At 41.6% G+C, this 15,836-nt stretch overlaps 1 protein-coding gene across 9 annotated transcripts in view; it reads left to right on the forward strand.

The window, feature by feature from the left end:
• The window catches only part of Bod1l1 (biorientation of chromosomes in cell division 1 like 1), a 56,035-nt gene that overhangs the window by 20,512 nt on the left and 19,687 nt on the right, over positions 1–15,836 (forward strand). For 6 of the 9 annotated variants that reach the window (XM_052199657.1, XM_052199662.1, XM_052199659.1 and 3 more), the window contains exons 10-14: positions 1,627–7,591; positions 9,505–9,572; positions 10,505–10,589; positions 13,434–13,477; positions 14,720–14,780. In XM_052199657.1, the coding sequence (XP_052055617.1) occupies positions 1,627–7,591; positions 9,505–9,572; positions 10,505–10,589; positions 13,434–13,477; positions 14,720–14,780 (6,223 nt within the window). The remainder of the gene's footprint in view (positions 1–1,626; positions 7,592–9,504; positions 9,573–10,504; positions 10,590–13,433; positions 13,478–14,719; positions 14,781–15,836) is intronic. The other 3 variants (XM_052199664.1, XM_052199665.1, XM_052199666.1) reach the window with 3 other exon arrangements.

Below are 15,836 nucleotides of genomic sequence, written 5' to 3' on the forward strand. Positions count from 1 at the left end.
TTCAATATTCCTGTGCAGCAAACCAGTACAATATGATCTTTACAATATTATATCCTAAAAACCATCCCGTCAGGATTTCCCATTCTTCTAGCCTCTTCCCTTTCAGCCTGAATTCCCTGTTGTTGCAGGTTGATGCAAATGATTTAGAGCTCTGCCTTTACCCTCTTCACCCTGCTTCTTATATACAGCAATAACAAGATTGTCAGTAAGAAGAGAGAGAACTAAAATTGCCCAGAGTAGGTCCCCTGTTTTATCTCTTTGGTTTCCACGCGTATGGAGTGTTTTAGAAGGGAAGTATTCTAACAAAACAAAAAAGAAAGAGAGAGAGAGAGAGAGACTGAGACTTTGCTCGCTTTGTGTTCCCTCTTTTTTTTTTTTTTAAAGATTATTTATTATATGTAAGTACACTGTAGCTGTCTTTAGACACTTCAGAAAAGGGAGTCAGATCTCGTTACAGATGCTTGTGAGCCGCCATGTGGTTGCTGGGATTTGAACTCTGGACCTTCAGAAGAGCAGTCAGTGCTCTTAGCCGCTGAGCCATCTCTCCAGCCCTTTGTGTTCCCTCTTAATGTGCATAATTATTTAACAATTGATTAGTCTACTGAATGGGTACATTCTCAATCACTTAAACACTAGCTTGTATTTGACACTAAGGTTGTGTCCAGAATGTGCACATTTTAAGTTGTGAAAATACATGCAATGAATGTATTTCTCCCTGTGTTGGGTTATTTTCTTGGGACAGATTTAGCTTTAACTGAATTAAAGTCTTCATTTGTATGAATATATTCATAATCCTCTAACTGAATTAAAGTCTTTATTTGTATGAATATATTCATAATCCTAACTTATCATTTTGTTTCAGAGATAGAGATGCTAATAGCTTAGTAATTGTTAATAGCCAGTAAATTTCTTTACTCAGAAACTAGAGTCATATTTAGACATAGTCCTGATATGTTACTGTATATATTTAAATATTTAACTTTCCTTTGTGATAGGTTTTTTGTGTAAATTATCTCATGAAGTCTTACACATGTTAATGTACTAAATGCCAAAACTGGGGTGGAGAGGAAAGTTCAAGTACTGTGCATAATCTTCCAGCATCTTCCCAGAACAGATGAACATACATGTGTGTATATGCTTATGTCACATGTATATACATACAGTGTTACTCAGTTATTATATACATTTGGAATTTTATAAATAGAATATTGCAAATAGTCTAAATCCACATGACTTCTGTAAGTGATTTGGGTTTCTAAATTTTAAAATGCAATAAGCCTTTTCTTATCCACCAGCATGTATATTTTTATACTGAAAAGAACACTAGGCTGTACCCTAGTTAGCTTGCATTTATTAAGGGCTATTGGGTATTAGTAAGCTATAGTCATTTATAGTATTGAAGACTTCCTAAAGGCTTGAACCTATTAGATGAACTGGGAAGAATGTGACATACAGAGTGTGATCACCTAGACACTTCTATTGTACTTCTTGGTGCCTGATATCAGCCTATAGGCTACCGTATCCATGGAGCAGAAGTGCCTCAGATGTTCCAGAGCTCATATAGTAACTATACCCAAAAGTTTGTATCTAAAATATGTTTCCTAAGTACCCTTTGTTTTCCAACAGCACTGTGAAAAAGAAAAGGCCTCCTCCAAGGACCTCAAGCACACTCATGGCAAAGGTGAACCAAGTAGACCTGCCAGGAGGCTTTCAGAGTCTATGCATTCAGTGGATGAAAACAAGACTGAATCAAAAGTAGAAAGAGAATATAAGCGACGGACATCCACTCCTGTTGTATTGGAAGGAACTCAGGAAGAAACAGATACCAGAGATGGAAAAAAGCAACCAGAACGCTCAGAAATTAATGTAGAAGAAACCCAGAAGCAGAAAAGCACACTTAAAAATGAAAAGTATCAAAAGAAAGATGATCCTGAAACACACGGGAAAGGCCTTCCTAAGAAAGAGGTCAAGTCTGCCAAAGAGAGACCCGAGAAAGAAAAAGCTCAATCAGAAGAAAAATCGTCGTCAAAACACAAACACAAAGGCGACAGTGTGCATAAAATGGGTGATGAGACTGAAGTTCACTCTTCTGAGAAGAATGAAACAGAGGAGAGTGTTCGGAAGCAAAGTCAACAACCAAAACTTTCTTCAGATGATAAAACTGAACGTAAAAGTAAACACAGGAATGAAAGGAAATTGTCGGTATTGGGTAGAGATGGGAAGCCAGTTTCTGAATACACTATAAAAACAGATGACCATGCTCGGAAAGATAACAAAAAGGAGAAGCACCTGTCATCTGAGAAATCCAAGGCCGAGCACAAGTCCAGAAGGTCAAGTGACTCCAAACTTCAGAAAGATGTTCTAAGCTCCAAGCAACACAGTGTAACCTTGCAGAAAAGAAGCGAGAGCTGTTCTGAAGACAAGTGTGAAACAGACTCCACTAATGCCGATGGCAGCTTAAAGCCAGAAGAGCTTCTTCATAAGGAGAGGCGACGAACGAAGAGCTTGTTAGAAGAGAAGCTTGGGTTAAAGTCTAAATCAAAAGGTCAAGGCAAACAAATAAAAGTTGCTGAAACAGAATCACAGGAAGGTGTCACAAAACAGGTGACAACTCCAAAGCCTGATAGAGAGAAGAGCACAGAAGACAATGACACTGAAAAGCAGCGCAAGTCCAAACTTGAAGAGAGAACTTCTGAAGAAACTGTCATTGAACCTGCAATAGAGAATGCTGTACCTTCAGCACATAGCGCGCAGAAGGACTCTGGGCACAGAGCTAAGTCAGCACCAATTAAAGAGAAGCATAAGACAGATAAAGACTCAACATCTAAACTTGAGAGGAAGGTCTCAGATGGGCACAGAAGCAGAAGCTTTAAACACAGTAATAAAGATGTGAAAAAGAAAGAGGAACATAAGCTCGATGACAAGAATGGTAGAGAAGTTGACAGCAGTCATGAAAAGGGCAGAGGGAATGGATCAGTCACAGAAAAAAAACTTAGTAGAAGGCTGTGTGAAAACCGAAGAGGAAGCATGTCCCAGGAAATGGCCAGGGAAGATAAGCTAGCAGCAAACATGTCAGGCATTGCTAGTAGTTCCTCTCTGCAGAGACCCAGAAAAAGCACAGAAACTACATCGATCCCTGAACAAGAGCCGATGGAAATTGATTCTGAGGCAGCTGGCGAAAATGTGTCTGAACTTTCTAAAACCGAGGATATCGGTAGTAATAGTTCTCAGCAAGACACTGACTGTGAAAATGTTACAAAGCATAAAACCACTGCTGGAGTTTTAAAGGATGAGTTAAGAACTTCCATGGTAGATTCAAAACCAGCAGCAGCTGGGACATGTAAATCGGGGCGTGGACTAGCAGTAACAAGCAATTCTGAAAAGCATGCTGACCATAAAAGCACCTTGACCAAGAAAGTGCATAGCCAAAGTAATACATCAAAAGCAGCTCCTAGGGAGAGAGAGCCAGTTCAGCGAGGAGCCCATGAAGTAGCTGTAGACTCTGAAGGGAGCCGGAAAGTACTCTCTAGGGCCCTCTCAGAAAACGAGAAGGGACAGAAGAATTTGAAAGCCATGTCCAAAACCACTGAAGAATGTGGCACTCACAGAAATGCTTCTCTTGAATATTCTACAGACTCAGACCTCTTGTCATCTTCAGGCTCTATGACTGTTGTTCCTCAGAAAGAATCTCACGATTCAAATACAATTCCTATAATTGACAGAGAAGCCATTTCAGAAGGTGGTGGAGCCAGTACCTCCCTTGTAAATCATTCTGATATCCCTAGCCAAAATTTGACTGTTAAGTCAGAAGTCCATAAGACAAATGGCAGCAAGGAAGGTAATGATGGCTTCACAGTGGATATGCCAACCAAAGCAGATGGCAGCAGCAGAAGACACCTTCCTGAAGAGAGTCAGGCCACGTTGCTGTACAGTAAAGAAGGCAAAACAAGCATACCTCTTGCTGGCAAGTCAGCGGTTGTGATTGGGGAAAGTAAGAACATTAGCAAACAAAGGAGCCTGATGGGCACGGCCAAGAAAGAGAGTGATCTGAAAGTAGATCCCGACATGAAGCAAGACAGTGCTGCAGGCGAGCATGGCATAGACCTGAGGACGAGAAGGGGGGCTGAGACAATCAGACGTAAGCATAATAACGATCCAGATGAAAGGGAAAGAGTACCGTCTGATGCTGAAAGGAAGACTGAAAACAGTGAAGTCGACACCAGTGCTAGGCGTGAGTCTGCCCCTGTTCCACAGCAGAGGCATGGGAAAATGGAGAGGGGGTCAGCTGGGTCTGGGAGACGAGACAAAGCTGTTACTGCTACTAGTACGGAAGGGACAGACAGAGGTGGCACGCTACACACAGTCAAGACTGGAGATGCCACCACCACTTCATCAGAAGTGGGAGAGAAGGGGATGGCCTTACCTTGCACCAGTATCGAGGCTGATGAAGGCTTCATGATGAGTGCATGCCCTAAAAACCATCCCCTCCAGGTTGGGGCAGAAGCCAGTGAATGCACTGTTTTTGCTGCAGCTGAAGAGGGTAAGGGTGTTGTCACAGAAGGATTTGCTGAAAGTGAGATTTTGCTTACAAGCTCTAAGGAAGGAGAAAGTGGAGAATGTGCTGTGGCTGAGTCAAAAGGCAGAGTAGCAGGTCCCTTGGCTGCTCATACAGTTCAAGCTGAAGCCAATGTGAACAGTATTGCAACAGAGGAAAAGGATGATGCAGTAACCAGTGCAGGCTCTGAGGAAAAATGCGGTGGTTCTTCATGTGCAGTCGAGGGCACGGCTGCTTTTATTGGTGAAGTCGAAAGTGATGGAGCTGTTACGAGTGCTGGAACAGAAATAAGAGCAGGATCTGTGAGCAGTGAAGGTGTTGATGGGTCCCAAGGAAATAGGATACAAGTTGGTCCTAAAAAAGAAACAGAAGGTACTGTGACGTGTACTGAAGCCAAAAGAAGAAATGATAACTTCATTTGCTTGGGAACTGGAATAGGAACCCAAGAGCAACGTGTAGTTACAGGTGCAGATGTGGTTCAAGTAAATGATGATAAACTCCAAGAGGCAAATGCCAATCAAGAAGATGGCTCAGGAACTGATGGGACAGAAGGTGAGAGTGCCGTCACCAGCACAGGCATTACTGAAGAAGATGGGGAAGCATCAGCAAATTGCACAGGCTCAGAAGACAACAGGGAAGGATGTGCCATAAGTTCTGAAACAGAAGAAAATGCAGAGAGTGTCATGGACAGCACAGAAGCCAAAGACATTACTAATGCACCTTTGGTGGCTGCTGGTCCTTGTGATGATGAAGGCATTGTGACCAGCACAGGTGCAAAAGAAGAGGATGATGAGGATGAGGGTGTTGTGACTAGTACTGGAAGAGGAAATGAAACTGGACATGCTTCAGCTTGCACAGGGACAGAAGAAAGTGAAGGAATGTTGGTTTGTGAGAGTGGAGAGGGGGGTGGTCCGATTGGCCCTGTGATGGACCATGTGGATGCTGAGGCTGGGGCAGCAACTGTAAATACAAATGACAGTAATGTTGATAGTAGGAGTGGTGCAGAGAAGGAAATCAAAGACACTGACATCTGTTCCAGTGCCAAAGGGATTGTGGAAAGCAGCGTAACCAGTGCCTTTGCAGGAAACAGTGACAGGCCACCAGTCCTAAGTGGGAGTGAGGGTCCTATGGCTAGTGCAGCTTCTCACCACAGTGATAGTCAGCTTGCCAGGAAAGAAACAGTAGAAGATACAACTATTTCCACTGGCTTGGTGAGGGACAGTGATGATGTTCCTGTATCTGGTGCAGTTCCAGAATGTGAAGTTGGCCACTTGTCACCCAGGGAAAATGAAGAGTGTGATGGCCTTATGGCTTCTACAGCCAGTTGTGATGTTTCCAACAAGGACATCTTAGCTGGAAATAAAAGTCAGGGAAATGGCTTGATGATTTCTACCAGTACAAATGATTGCACCCCTCAGATAAGTGCAGTCATAGATGTGAGAGGAGGGCAATCGTATATTCTGAGTACTGAAGAAAATAGGGAGGGCACTAGAGTACACAGGGAAGGATTCGAGGCTCCTATGCCCAGTGCAGTTTCAGGTGAGAAGAGCCAGCTCACTGCTAGCAGAAGTGAAGAAAAGGACGAGTGTGCCATGATTTCCACAAGCATAGGGGAAGAATTCGAAGTTCCTATCTCTAGTGCTATTACCGTCACATGTGGTCAAAGGCAGCAGCTGGTTGCAGCAATTGACGAAAGCACTACAGGTCCAGCCTTGGTAAGCACTGAGGATTTTGATGTACCTATGCCCAGTGCTCCTACTGAAGCCGAAAGTCCTCTTGCCTCAACCAGCAAGGAAGAGAAGGATGAATGTGCTCTCATTTCAACCAGCATAGCAGAAGAATGTGAAGCCTCTGTCTCTGGTGTAAGTGGAAATGCACCATCTGTTACAGATGGGAATGCAGTCATCTCAACAAGTTCAGTGGAAGACTGTGAAGGCTCTGTGTCCAGTGCTGTTCCTCAGGAGTCCATCTGTCCCTCAGTTGTACCAGTAGAAGAGACAGGTGACACTGCCATGATTTCTACAAGCACCTCTGAAGGATGCGAAGCAGTTATGGTTGGTACTGTCCCTACAGACGATGACCGGGCCACCACTGTGAGAGGGGAAGATTTGAGTGATGCCGCCATTATCTCCACCAGCACAGCAGAGTGTGTGCTGACATGCACTAGCCTAAGTAGGCATGAAGAAAATCACCAAGCCACACACAACCCAGAGGGAAATGGTGGACATTTAGCTACAAAGCAAAGTAAGTGTGAACTACCCATGCCCAGCCTCGTGGCTGAGAGTAATTGTAAATGCCCTGGGCCATTCACCACGGGCAAAGGAGTAGGTCCTTTAGTGGCGGTAAGCTCCAGGGGAGGGCATGACAGGCTGCCAGTCTGTGAGCCCTCAGCAGATCAAGGCCAGCCAGGCACTGCTTTGTGCATAGGAGAGGAAGAAAGTCATGGCGTGGACTGCCGTGGTCAAGACCTCAATGCAATAGAAAGGAATACATTGCTGAGCTCTGTTCAGAGGGAGAGCAAAAGTGCAGAGGCAGAGGCAGCAGGGGACAGTGGCACAGCCGGTGGTATAGTGAGAAAGGACTCAGAGAAGAATGCAAACTCACTGTCTGAGACAAACTGTCTGAGAGGACCAGAACAGAAGTCTGCTGAGGACTCCTCTGGCAGTATTCACTGTCTGGCAGCAGTAAATACTGGTGCTAAAACTGACAACATGCTGCCCATCACAGATGCTGCATTGGGGTATCCTGACCACCAGGAACCTGAGAATAACTTGAAAACTACCACCAAATGTATTACAGGCCAAGAGGTAAAAATGCCTTCTTTCCACGCAGCAGTCCTGCCAACTGTCTGCCAGGTAGCTCCATCTGCTTCAGAACAGGAGAGGGGCATGCCTACAAAAACTGACCACAGTGACACATGGACGAGTGAAGGGTCAGCTGAGAAAATGGGACATGTTGCTGGTGCAAGGCAGTCATTCCACAGGGAAGGAAACCTTGAAGTCATTCTTCCTCCTGAGGATAATGGGTGTAACATAGGTGAGAGTCCATTTATAATTGTCTACTCTAACAGAGGTGACGTTATAACAAATCCTGTGTCTTAAACATTAAAACTAGACCATTGCTCATAAGTCAGTATAGAAGAGGCAGGAGGCTAAGGGGAGGCACCTAAACATGCTGATTTTCATGACTGGCAAGTTTCTAAGCTTTGTCCATCCTGTCTGTACTTTGGTTGGTTGGGGATTGAACCCCTGACCTCTCACATACTCTGCAACTGAGCTACATAACATTTCCAACTCCTAATTTTATTAACTGAGTTGGCAGTTCAAGTAAGATGCATTAATTTCCAGTTTAGAATATTTGGAAGGGGGGCCATGCTCCTTCTTCAAACTTAGTATTCTTGTGGGAATCAGTAATCTCTTTCAAAGGTATAGTGCAGTGATTATACTACCCAGTTTCAGGTGCTGTGTACAGTTACTGCTATGCTAGGCTCTAGGAGCACAGATAATCAATGTGGGAAAGACAGCTATGAATTCTACCACAGTGACTCAAGTGTTTAGGATGAGGTGGAGAACAACATATTCTACAAACTCAGTTTCTGAGTTAGAATTGAAAGAGCCAATAGACTTTGATTCATCGATTTTAGCTTTATAAACTATGGCATCCTTAACATTTAAAGAGGAACTAACTTACAACACTAAGCCTAGCTTCAGAAAGCTGCAGCTAGTAGATTAAGCAGCATTAACAAATGCCAAAGGCGTCTTCTCCAAGGAAGAACACACCAATTGGTTGTCTAGCACCAAATAGCCATGAAAATACACATAAGTAACGTTATACATACTAAGCAGGTTGTGTGCTTGGAAGTGCGTGTGTGCATTATGTGTACATACATGTGCACATGACAGCGATTAATGAAAAGAAAGGACATAAGTTTGAAAGAGCAAGGAGGGGGTCTATGGCATTTTGGAGGGAGGAAGGGGAAGGGGAAATGATTCAATCTCAAGAATAAAAGGGGTTGGAGAGACGGCTCAGCTAAAGAGAACTGACTGCTCTTTTAGAGGACCCAGGTTTGATTCCCAGTACCCACAGGCAGGTCACCACTAACTCTAGTTCCAAAGGATCTGACACCCTCACAGAAATGTATATGCAGACAAAACAATGTACATAAGTATAAATAAATATTTTTTAAATCAGAAAATTAGGACTAAAACTATTTTAAGTATTAAAATAAATAACTTACCTTTCCCATTACATTTAACCTCGAATGAATTGAATACTCCAATGGTTGTGTAAATCAGTTACACTACATTCTTTTATTAATCTGTCCCCTGGAAGAGCAAATAGAGGCATTTTAACAAGAAAAAATTTGCAGGCTCTTGGGGAAATAAAGGCTCTTGCTTTTCTTTATCAGCTTCTGTGTGAGACAAGTAAGGGAAGTAAGCCAGAGCTACAAAGGATGTGATAAACTTGCCACCTGAGAAGACCTCATTGTCTCTGCATCTGCCTGACAGGTTTTAATTCTGTGTTCAGTTTCACTGTGTCAGGAAGCAAAGTGAGTCTACCATACGTCACCTTCTTGGTCGGGTCAGGTATTTATAAATCTCAAAGTTTCAGAATGTTGTTTAGATATTTTTAGAGACAAATTTAATGGAGCTGACTATAGAACGATGCTAGGAAGAAAGATAAATCCACTAATATATTTTATCTTCCTTTCTGGGCAGCTTACCTTTTTAAGCAAAGAAGGAATTCCATTCTCCACAGATGAGCCAGTGGCCGCTGTCTTTTCCAGCCCCTTCCCCACAGTGCACTTCGTTTTGCTGCTTTTTTGCTTACAGTAAAATGTCAGCAAGTGTAGTGGTGGCTCTGACTACCAGATAGCATGCATTTCCTTTTTCTGTGACCTGTATTTTTGCATTCAATTTTTAAAATTATGTTAATTCTTTGAGTTACAGTAGGCAATGAAGAGTCACCAGTGAAGGATATAGGAGGATTGGAACTGTCAGCCAGCTTAACAACTGAGGTAAGGCCCGAGACATGGTGGTGTTGGCACCGTATGGGATGAAAAACCAAGAACTTCAGTAACCTTAGTAAAAAAAAAGTACTGTCAATTCCATCTCCTTGGGTCAGACATGGAGCCACCTTCAGTCTCTCTGTCACCCATGTTTAATTTGCTGTCCAAAAAAAACATGAGTCCATGACTTTCTGTTCCCATAGCTATCCGTGCCTCAGTGACTTGAGTGGTTTCCCATTAGATCTGGACTTCTGCTACTGCCCTTCTGGTGGTTTATGTTGCCATGTCCAGTGTCTTTAAAAATGGAAATTGGGTCTTGCCATAGCTCTGCTTACCCTTTTCATGGTTTCATGTTTTGAATAAAACTGTTAATTTTGATAGATCTGTCCCATACACAATTAGACTCTTGTTTCCTGTTCTAGATTGATACCTCTGTCCTGCCAACAGTGTGAGGAGCTGGCAGTGAATGGAGATTACTAACAGTGGAGAGGGAGCTTACCCCAAAAGAGCACTGGACAGGCAGCAAGGAGAGTTTGCAAAGGGACATTGGTGCAGAATTCTAAAAGTAGAGTTGAAGTTTATTGGAATAGAAAGAAGAGAAAACCTAGGCAGAGAGAAAGGATGGAAGATACTGTGGTACTTCAGGCTCCCGACTGTAACGCTTCATTCTGGCTAAGGAGTAAGCTTAATCAGGAAGGACCTCATGGATTGTGCTAAGCTAGAGTTTCAGCCTTTTGCCGTAAGAGAAGCATTGATGGGTGAAATGTGAGATTGAACTGATTTTCCCTGTTTTGTTTTTAAATGTTGACATGCACATTTTTCAGTTCATGGGAAGTAGATTTTTAAATTCCTTCCAGATGCTGAGGGAGGAGGTGTCTAATTTACCAGAGTTGTCAGCTAGGCTCACCTCTTTATTTTTGTGGTGCTTTGGATTTTCATAGATATCTGTGAGTTCAGAGGAAGATACAACTCATGGAGTTGTGGCGGCACCCGCGAACCTGTGTGTTGGAAGGCCGAGTGGGGCAGGTAGGCTGCTTCTAGCAGTCATTCATACTGTCTGCTGTCCATTCACACTGTCTGCTGTCCATTCTGTCTCTGCACTGGTCTTTATCTTTCATTGCAGCTTAAAGTTGGTCGGCAGTTTAGAGTCAAACACTGGCAGACTACGAAATTGACTCTCACTTTTTAAAATAATTCAGAGAAAATTAATTTTTCTGTTTTGTTGTTGTTGTTAAAGATTTATTTAAAATTTTGTTTATTTGGATAGGTAGGTGTGCACATGAGTATTTGCAGGTGATCTGGGAAGCCGGAGCTGTCAGATCTCCTGCAGCTGGAGTTAAAGGCAGTTAGTTGTAAGTCACTTTATATGTGCACTGGGAGCTGAACTTTGATCTTCTGCAAGAGCAGCACACCCTCATAACTGCTGAATTCGCCCTTGAGCCCTGTATTCTTTCATTTTTAACATACCCCCTTTCACATCCGGTTTTATATAGGCTTATTGTTTAAATCTGGCATCTCCAAATAATCATGGAAAAAGGAAAACTGTTTGGGTGCAAGTGCTTCATTCCCTGCGTGTTTCTCCATGCCCTTGCTGCACTCCCAGGGCTGCTGCAGCCTGTTTGCAGTACCCAGCCATGTGCCCTACACCCTAGTGTGATGGCTTTTGCATGATGGCTTTTCCCCTAGTCACAGTATAGAACCACTCTTAGCTTGTGTCACTTCTTTCAATTTCCGACATTCTTTATTGTCAACCATAAAACTTTTAAGAGTAAGCCTCAGAATTAGGATTAGAGCAATAGCTTTCAAATGTTTTAGTCTCGAGACCACTATATACTCTGGACAATTATGAAGGACATCAGGGCAAAATATTGTCAGTTTAAATGTAGACTGTCCCCATAGGCTCATAAACTTGAACATTAGTCTTTAGATAGTAGTGCTGTTTCGAAAGGTTATGCTTCATCACAAATGAGAAAGTAACTAAAACACACATTAACACTACTAAGATATTATCTGCCTTATGAGTTTGTGATTGAGTTAGGGAATTTTCAATTGGCCCTTCATCTGCTATGTTCACAGTAACTAAAAGGAGTACTGAACTTCAACAGTGGCTGAACGTGTAAATCAGTTCAGCAGTAAGTATGGCACTTGCCTAGCATGTGTGAAGCCCTTGGTTTTAATCACTAATACCGCTACTAACAAAAAAATCTCCAGACAAAATTCACTATAAATCTAAGGTGTACCTTATTCTTCTACTATGATTTTCAAAAAGAAAGGAAGAAAAAAGAAAAGAGTAAGAAAGGCATCTGAGTAGGTGGAAGCAGAGAGGAGGAGCTCCCTCTGCTCCACTAGTCTGAGATCCCTTAAGATAAGGAAATAAAAACAAGGAAAATTATAACAATAGAAAAGTATTTTCTTCTCGACCGTACATTAAGAAGAAAAGAACTGCTCTGTCAGGGTGTAGCTCAGTGGTCAATTTTGCCATATCATATAGAGGGTTCAATCCTCAGTACCATGATGAGGGAAGTTACTAGAAACTTCTCACTTTGAGGGTTTTTACTCTCTCATCTCTTCCTTCCTGTTTTCCCCCTTTTCTCTTGTTAAATATCTTACAAGTCAAGTGGCACAGCCAGGGTCATTTGTATGGCAAACAACATAAAACCCTACAGATACTACCTTAAAGAAAGTGTATAGCTTCCAGAGCTGAGACAAGGCAGGACATGACCAAGGAGCATCTGATACAGGCATAGCCAGTAAAGCCTGAATCCCAGCTCTTCCACTCGTCCTCTTATAGATCTGCTTTCTCAAGCAGAGCCTTGAGGAAAATGTCCTTGTACTAGTTCAGACCAGAATCCTAAGGAATATATTACGCCAAGTGCTCTGTTTCTGGTATTGAATAGTGTTGCATACCAGAGTCTGGGTTCCTGCAGAAGATGCTAGGATGGTAGCAATAAATATCTACTATGGTTAGCTCTTTAAATTATTTCTCCAACAAAACATTAGGCTAGGTGCTATGAGAACCAACTTACATGCCATGAGTAAGGTGCAGTAAAAGTGGATCATTCAGATTCAAGGAATACTACATATAATCCATATCATGGCTGCTCTCTGAGAAGTTGGGGGAAGGGGCATAACTAAGGACTCTTCTGGACAAAAACATCTCAAATGGCCTTAGGAGCCTTCTACACAGAAATTCACAGTCCTCAAGACTACAACAAGATGTCATTCATGCCGAAGTTAATCCAGAATATTAATCTATTGGTTAAACGGGTATGGGTCTTTAAATACTGTATAAGTTCACTGTCAAGAAGGAGATGTTTGTGCATTCTCAGTCTATGTGGTTCCCATATCTACTTTTAGACTGTTTTACTGTGTTTAGGCACAATTCAATAAGAGATCTATTTACATAGAAGGAGGCTGTTTAAAAGAAAAATGTATATTCTGTCATTGTTGAGGAGAAACAGTAGGCTTTGTACTTCAAGTTCCAAAGAATATAAACAGACCATTGCTGTTTGAGGGGAAAGGATCTAACCTTTCATCTGTTGGCATTATTTTTAAATGAGCCAGTGTTAACTGCAGTTTAGCAGATAACATTTTAGATCTTCCACCTTTTCCTTAGTTACAGATCATTGAAATGGTTAAATTACTGCAGTGACTTAATGGGCTACAGACACTATTGTAAAAATCCAAGCTATTTTTCTGGTAATACGCAGAACACAGGTTGTAAAAAATGATTGGTCAGAATTTTACGATTCACAAAAATAGAGGTCACTTGAGATTGTCTTGTTCAACTCCCCTGCTCTGGAAAGCTTTAAATATGCTGTTCTACATTTCAAACAGTGTTGTTTCCTTCTGTCTCATGTTTTTGAACAGCTGAACCACAGATGGAGGCTTTATTGATGAGTGAATCACTAAATGTAAGTAGCAATAATAGTTTGGTTTTTGATGGTGGTTTGTGTTTTTCATTTAAGGATGAGTAGAAAAGAGATAACTGCTGTGTAAGGAGTTGTGTGGACAGGAGGCCATGTGGAAACATGCTCTCCACTGAGCTGAGCAGCCTTTATTTGATCTTTTCCAAGGTCACCTACATTCCTGATAAGCCACTCTGAGCTTCCTGGTTCTTATTATAATAGGATTGCAAATTCAATTATAATATCTTAAATTTTCTTGTCACTGTGGACAAAATAATTTGAGAGCTAAGACTATGTTAGTAGACTTATCTGAATAGACTGAACTGTGATTGGAATAAACACTTTTCCCCAGGAGTACCTGCTTTGAATCCCTGCAGATATGTTTGTGTTGCCTCGGTATATCTGTAGGGAACCTAATACCAGGGTAAACAGTTTTATAAAATTCTCACAATCTCCATTAGCCATGCTTCCCAGTGTCCTGGAAGAAATGGGAGAGCTCTCTGACTCCCAGGCACTGTGGGGTCAGAGTCCTGAGCTCAGTCTATTGAACCAACCAGTTCTGTACCTAGATGCTCACAGACTGTGCAGAAAAGAAAGAGAAGCTCCTGGAGTGGCGCTCTAATTTGCCCTCTTAAGTTGAAACTTACAGGACCAGACCATGTGTGCCCCCACCCCTCACTCCAAGTCCCCAGTAGAGTGCAACCTCCACTGGGCATAAGGGATGTGAAATGTTGTAGGACATAAGACTTGGTATAGTTTAAAGTATGATTGCCAAATACGTAATCTTATGATAAAAATACTTAAGAGTTTTGTTGATTGGGATTTTCTAACTTTTTGAAACAGTCTTGCTATATAACCTGTTGCTTCATATGTAGACCAGCTGGCCTCCATCTTAGAGCAATCCTTCTGCCTCAGCCTCCACAGTGCTAGGGTTGCAGGTGTGTGCTACACCAAGCTCAAGAGTTTTTATAGCTAAAGAGGAGAACTTGCAAGAGTTCTTTGAGTGAAAGAGAATATTGGAACATGAACTTTTTTTCTTATTTTGCTTTTTCCAAAATCATTTTAAAAGCAAGGAGAATAAACATTGAAGCATGATAACTTAGTAGGATAGAATTTTTTCACAAAGCAGGCCTTTGTACCCTTGACCTTCTGGGTAAACTGAAGAGAACATGCCCCCGAGTCCTGACAGCTTTGTTGTAAACAGCCAGGTACACACATGGTTTTTTTACCTGCCTTTTGTATATTTAGGTTGAAAATTCAGAGTCAAGAATCAATGAAGAAATTCACTCTGAATCTCGAAACCAGGAAGGTAAGTTGTAACTATAGTGTTGACTATAATTACTGTTTCTTGAGAGTCTTCTATGTACTATACTCTACTCCTCTTACATCACAAATGTTCTTATGTAGTTTATGTAATCCAATCAAGTGAACATTAAGCACTGCCTTTGTAGTTTCAGGAAGAGCTGAGAGAGACTGAGGAATTTGGCTATACAGCTAAGTGTTATTTGACCTTAACTACTAGAACTTTGACAGCAGCCTCACAGTGGGTTCAGTACAATGTTGGCACAAACTACAGACTTATTGGATTTGTATGGTAGAGATATATGAACTTCTCACAGGCTAAGTATGATAATAGATCAGCACATCACATTCAAGAGTCAGCCCTTGATATACATCACCTCTGAAGGTCACTAGCTCTAAAAAGAGAATTCCATTCTCAACCAGCATGTGGAGTTTTGTTGGTTTCTGCTAATTTTGTTGGTAATGTAATCCAAGATCACATTATCATCATACACTTAATTTTCATATATGGACATCATATTTTAGACAATAACAAAACAGTGACATTGATTGATAGATTGTGTGCCTATCACCTCATTTATCATACCTTAAAATGTAGCATATTTGTCTTACTCATTTGTTAAAATGTTACAAATGTAGTGAGTCCCCATAATAGGGCTACCTTGACACAATCTCTTTCTCTTTTATCCCATCCAAGGGGAACTACTATTCTGCATTAACTAGGTATGGTTTTAGTTTCATAAAGATACTTAGATATGTTACTTTGTTTAGGTTAATGGTAACCACATTTTACAAACCATTTCCACAATATTTGCCTATTTTGCAGTATGTTTTGAGGTTCTGTTCTCTTTATTTTATGTAAGTCCTTAATTATTTACTTAATTGTAACGGCAGTTAGTAATACATTATACTATACGGCACAGTTGGGTTTTTTTTATTATTTTTTGCTTCTGTTATGTGTGAATATTGCAGCCTTCTTGCAGCTTTTTCCAATTGTAGAGTACTATTTTGCATGTCCCTGATCCCCAAAAACATGAGCAGTGTACTATGTCTCCAGATTTGC

This window comes from Apodemus sylvaticus, chromosome 11, assembly GCF_947179515.1.
Source record: "Apodemus sylvaticus chromosome 11, mApoSyl1.1, whole genome shotgun sequence".
Lineage (NCBI taxonomy): Eukaryota > Metazoa > Chordata > Mammalia > Rodentia > Muridae > Apodemus > Apodemus sylvaticus.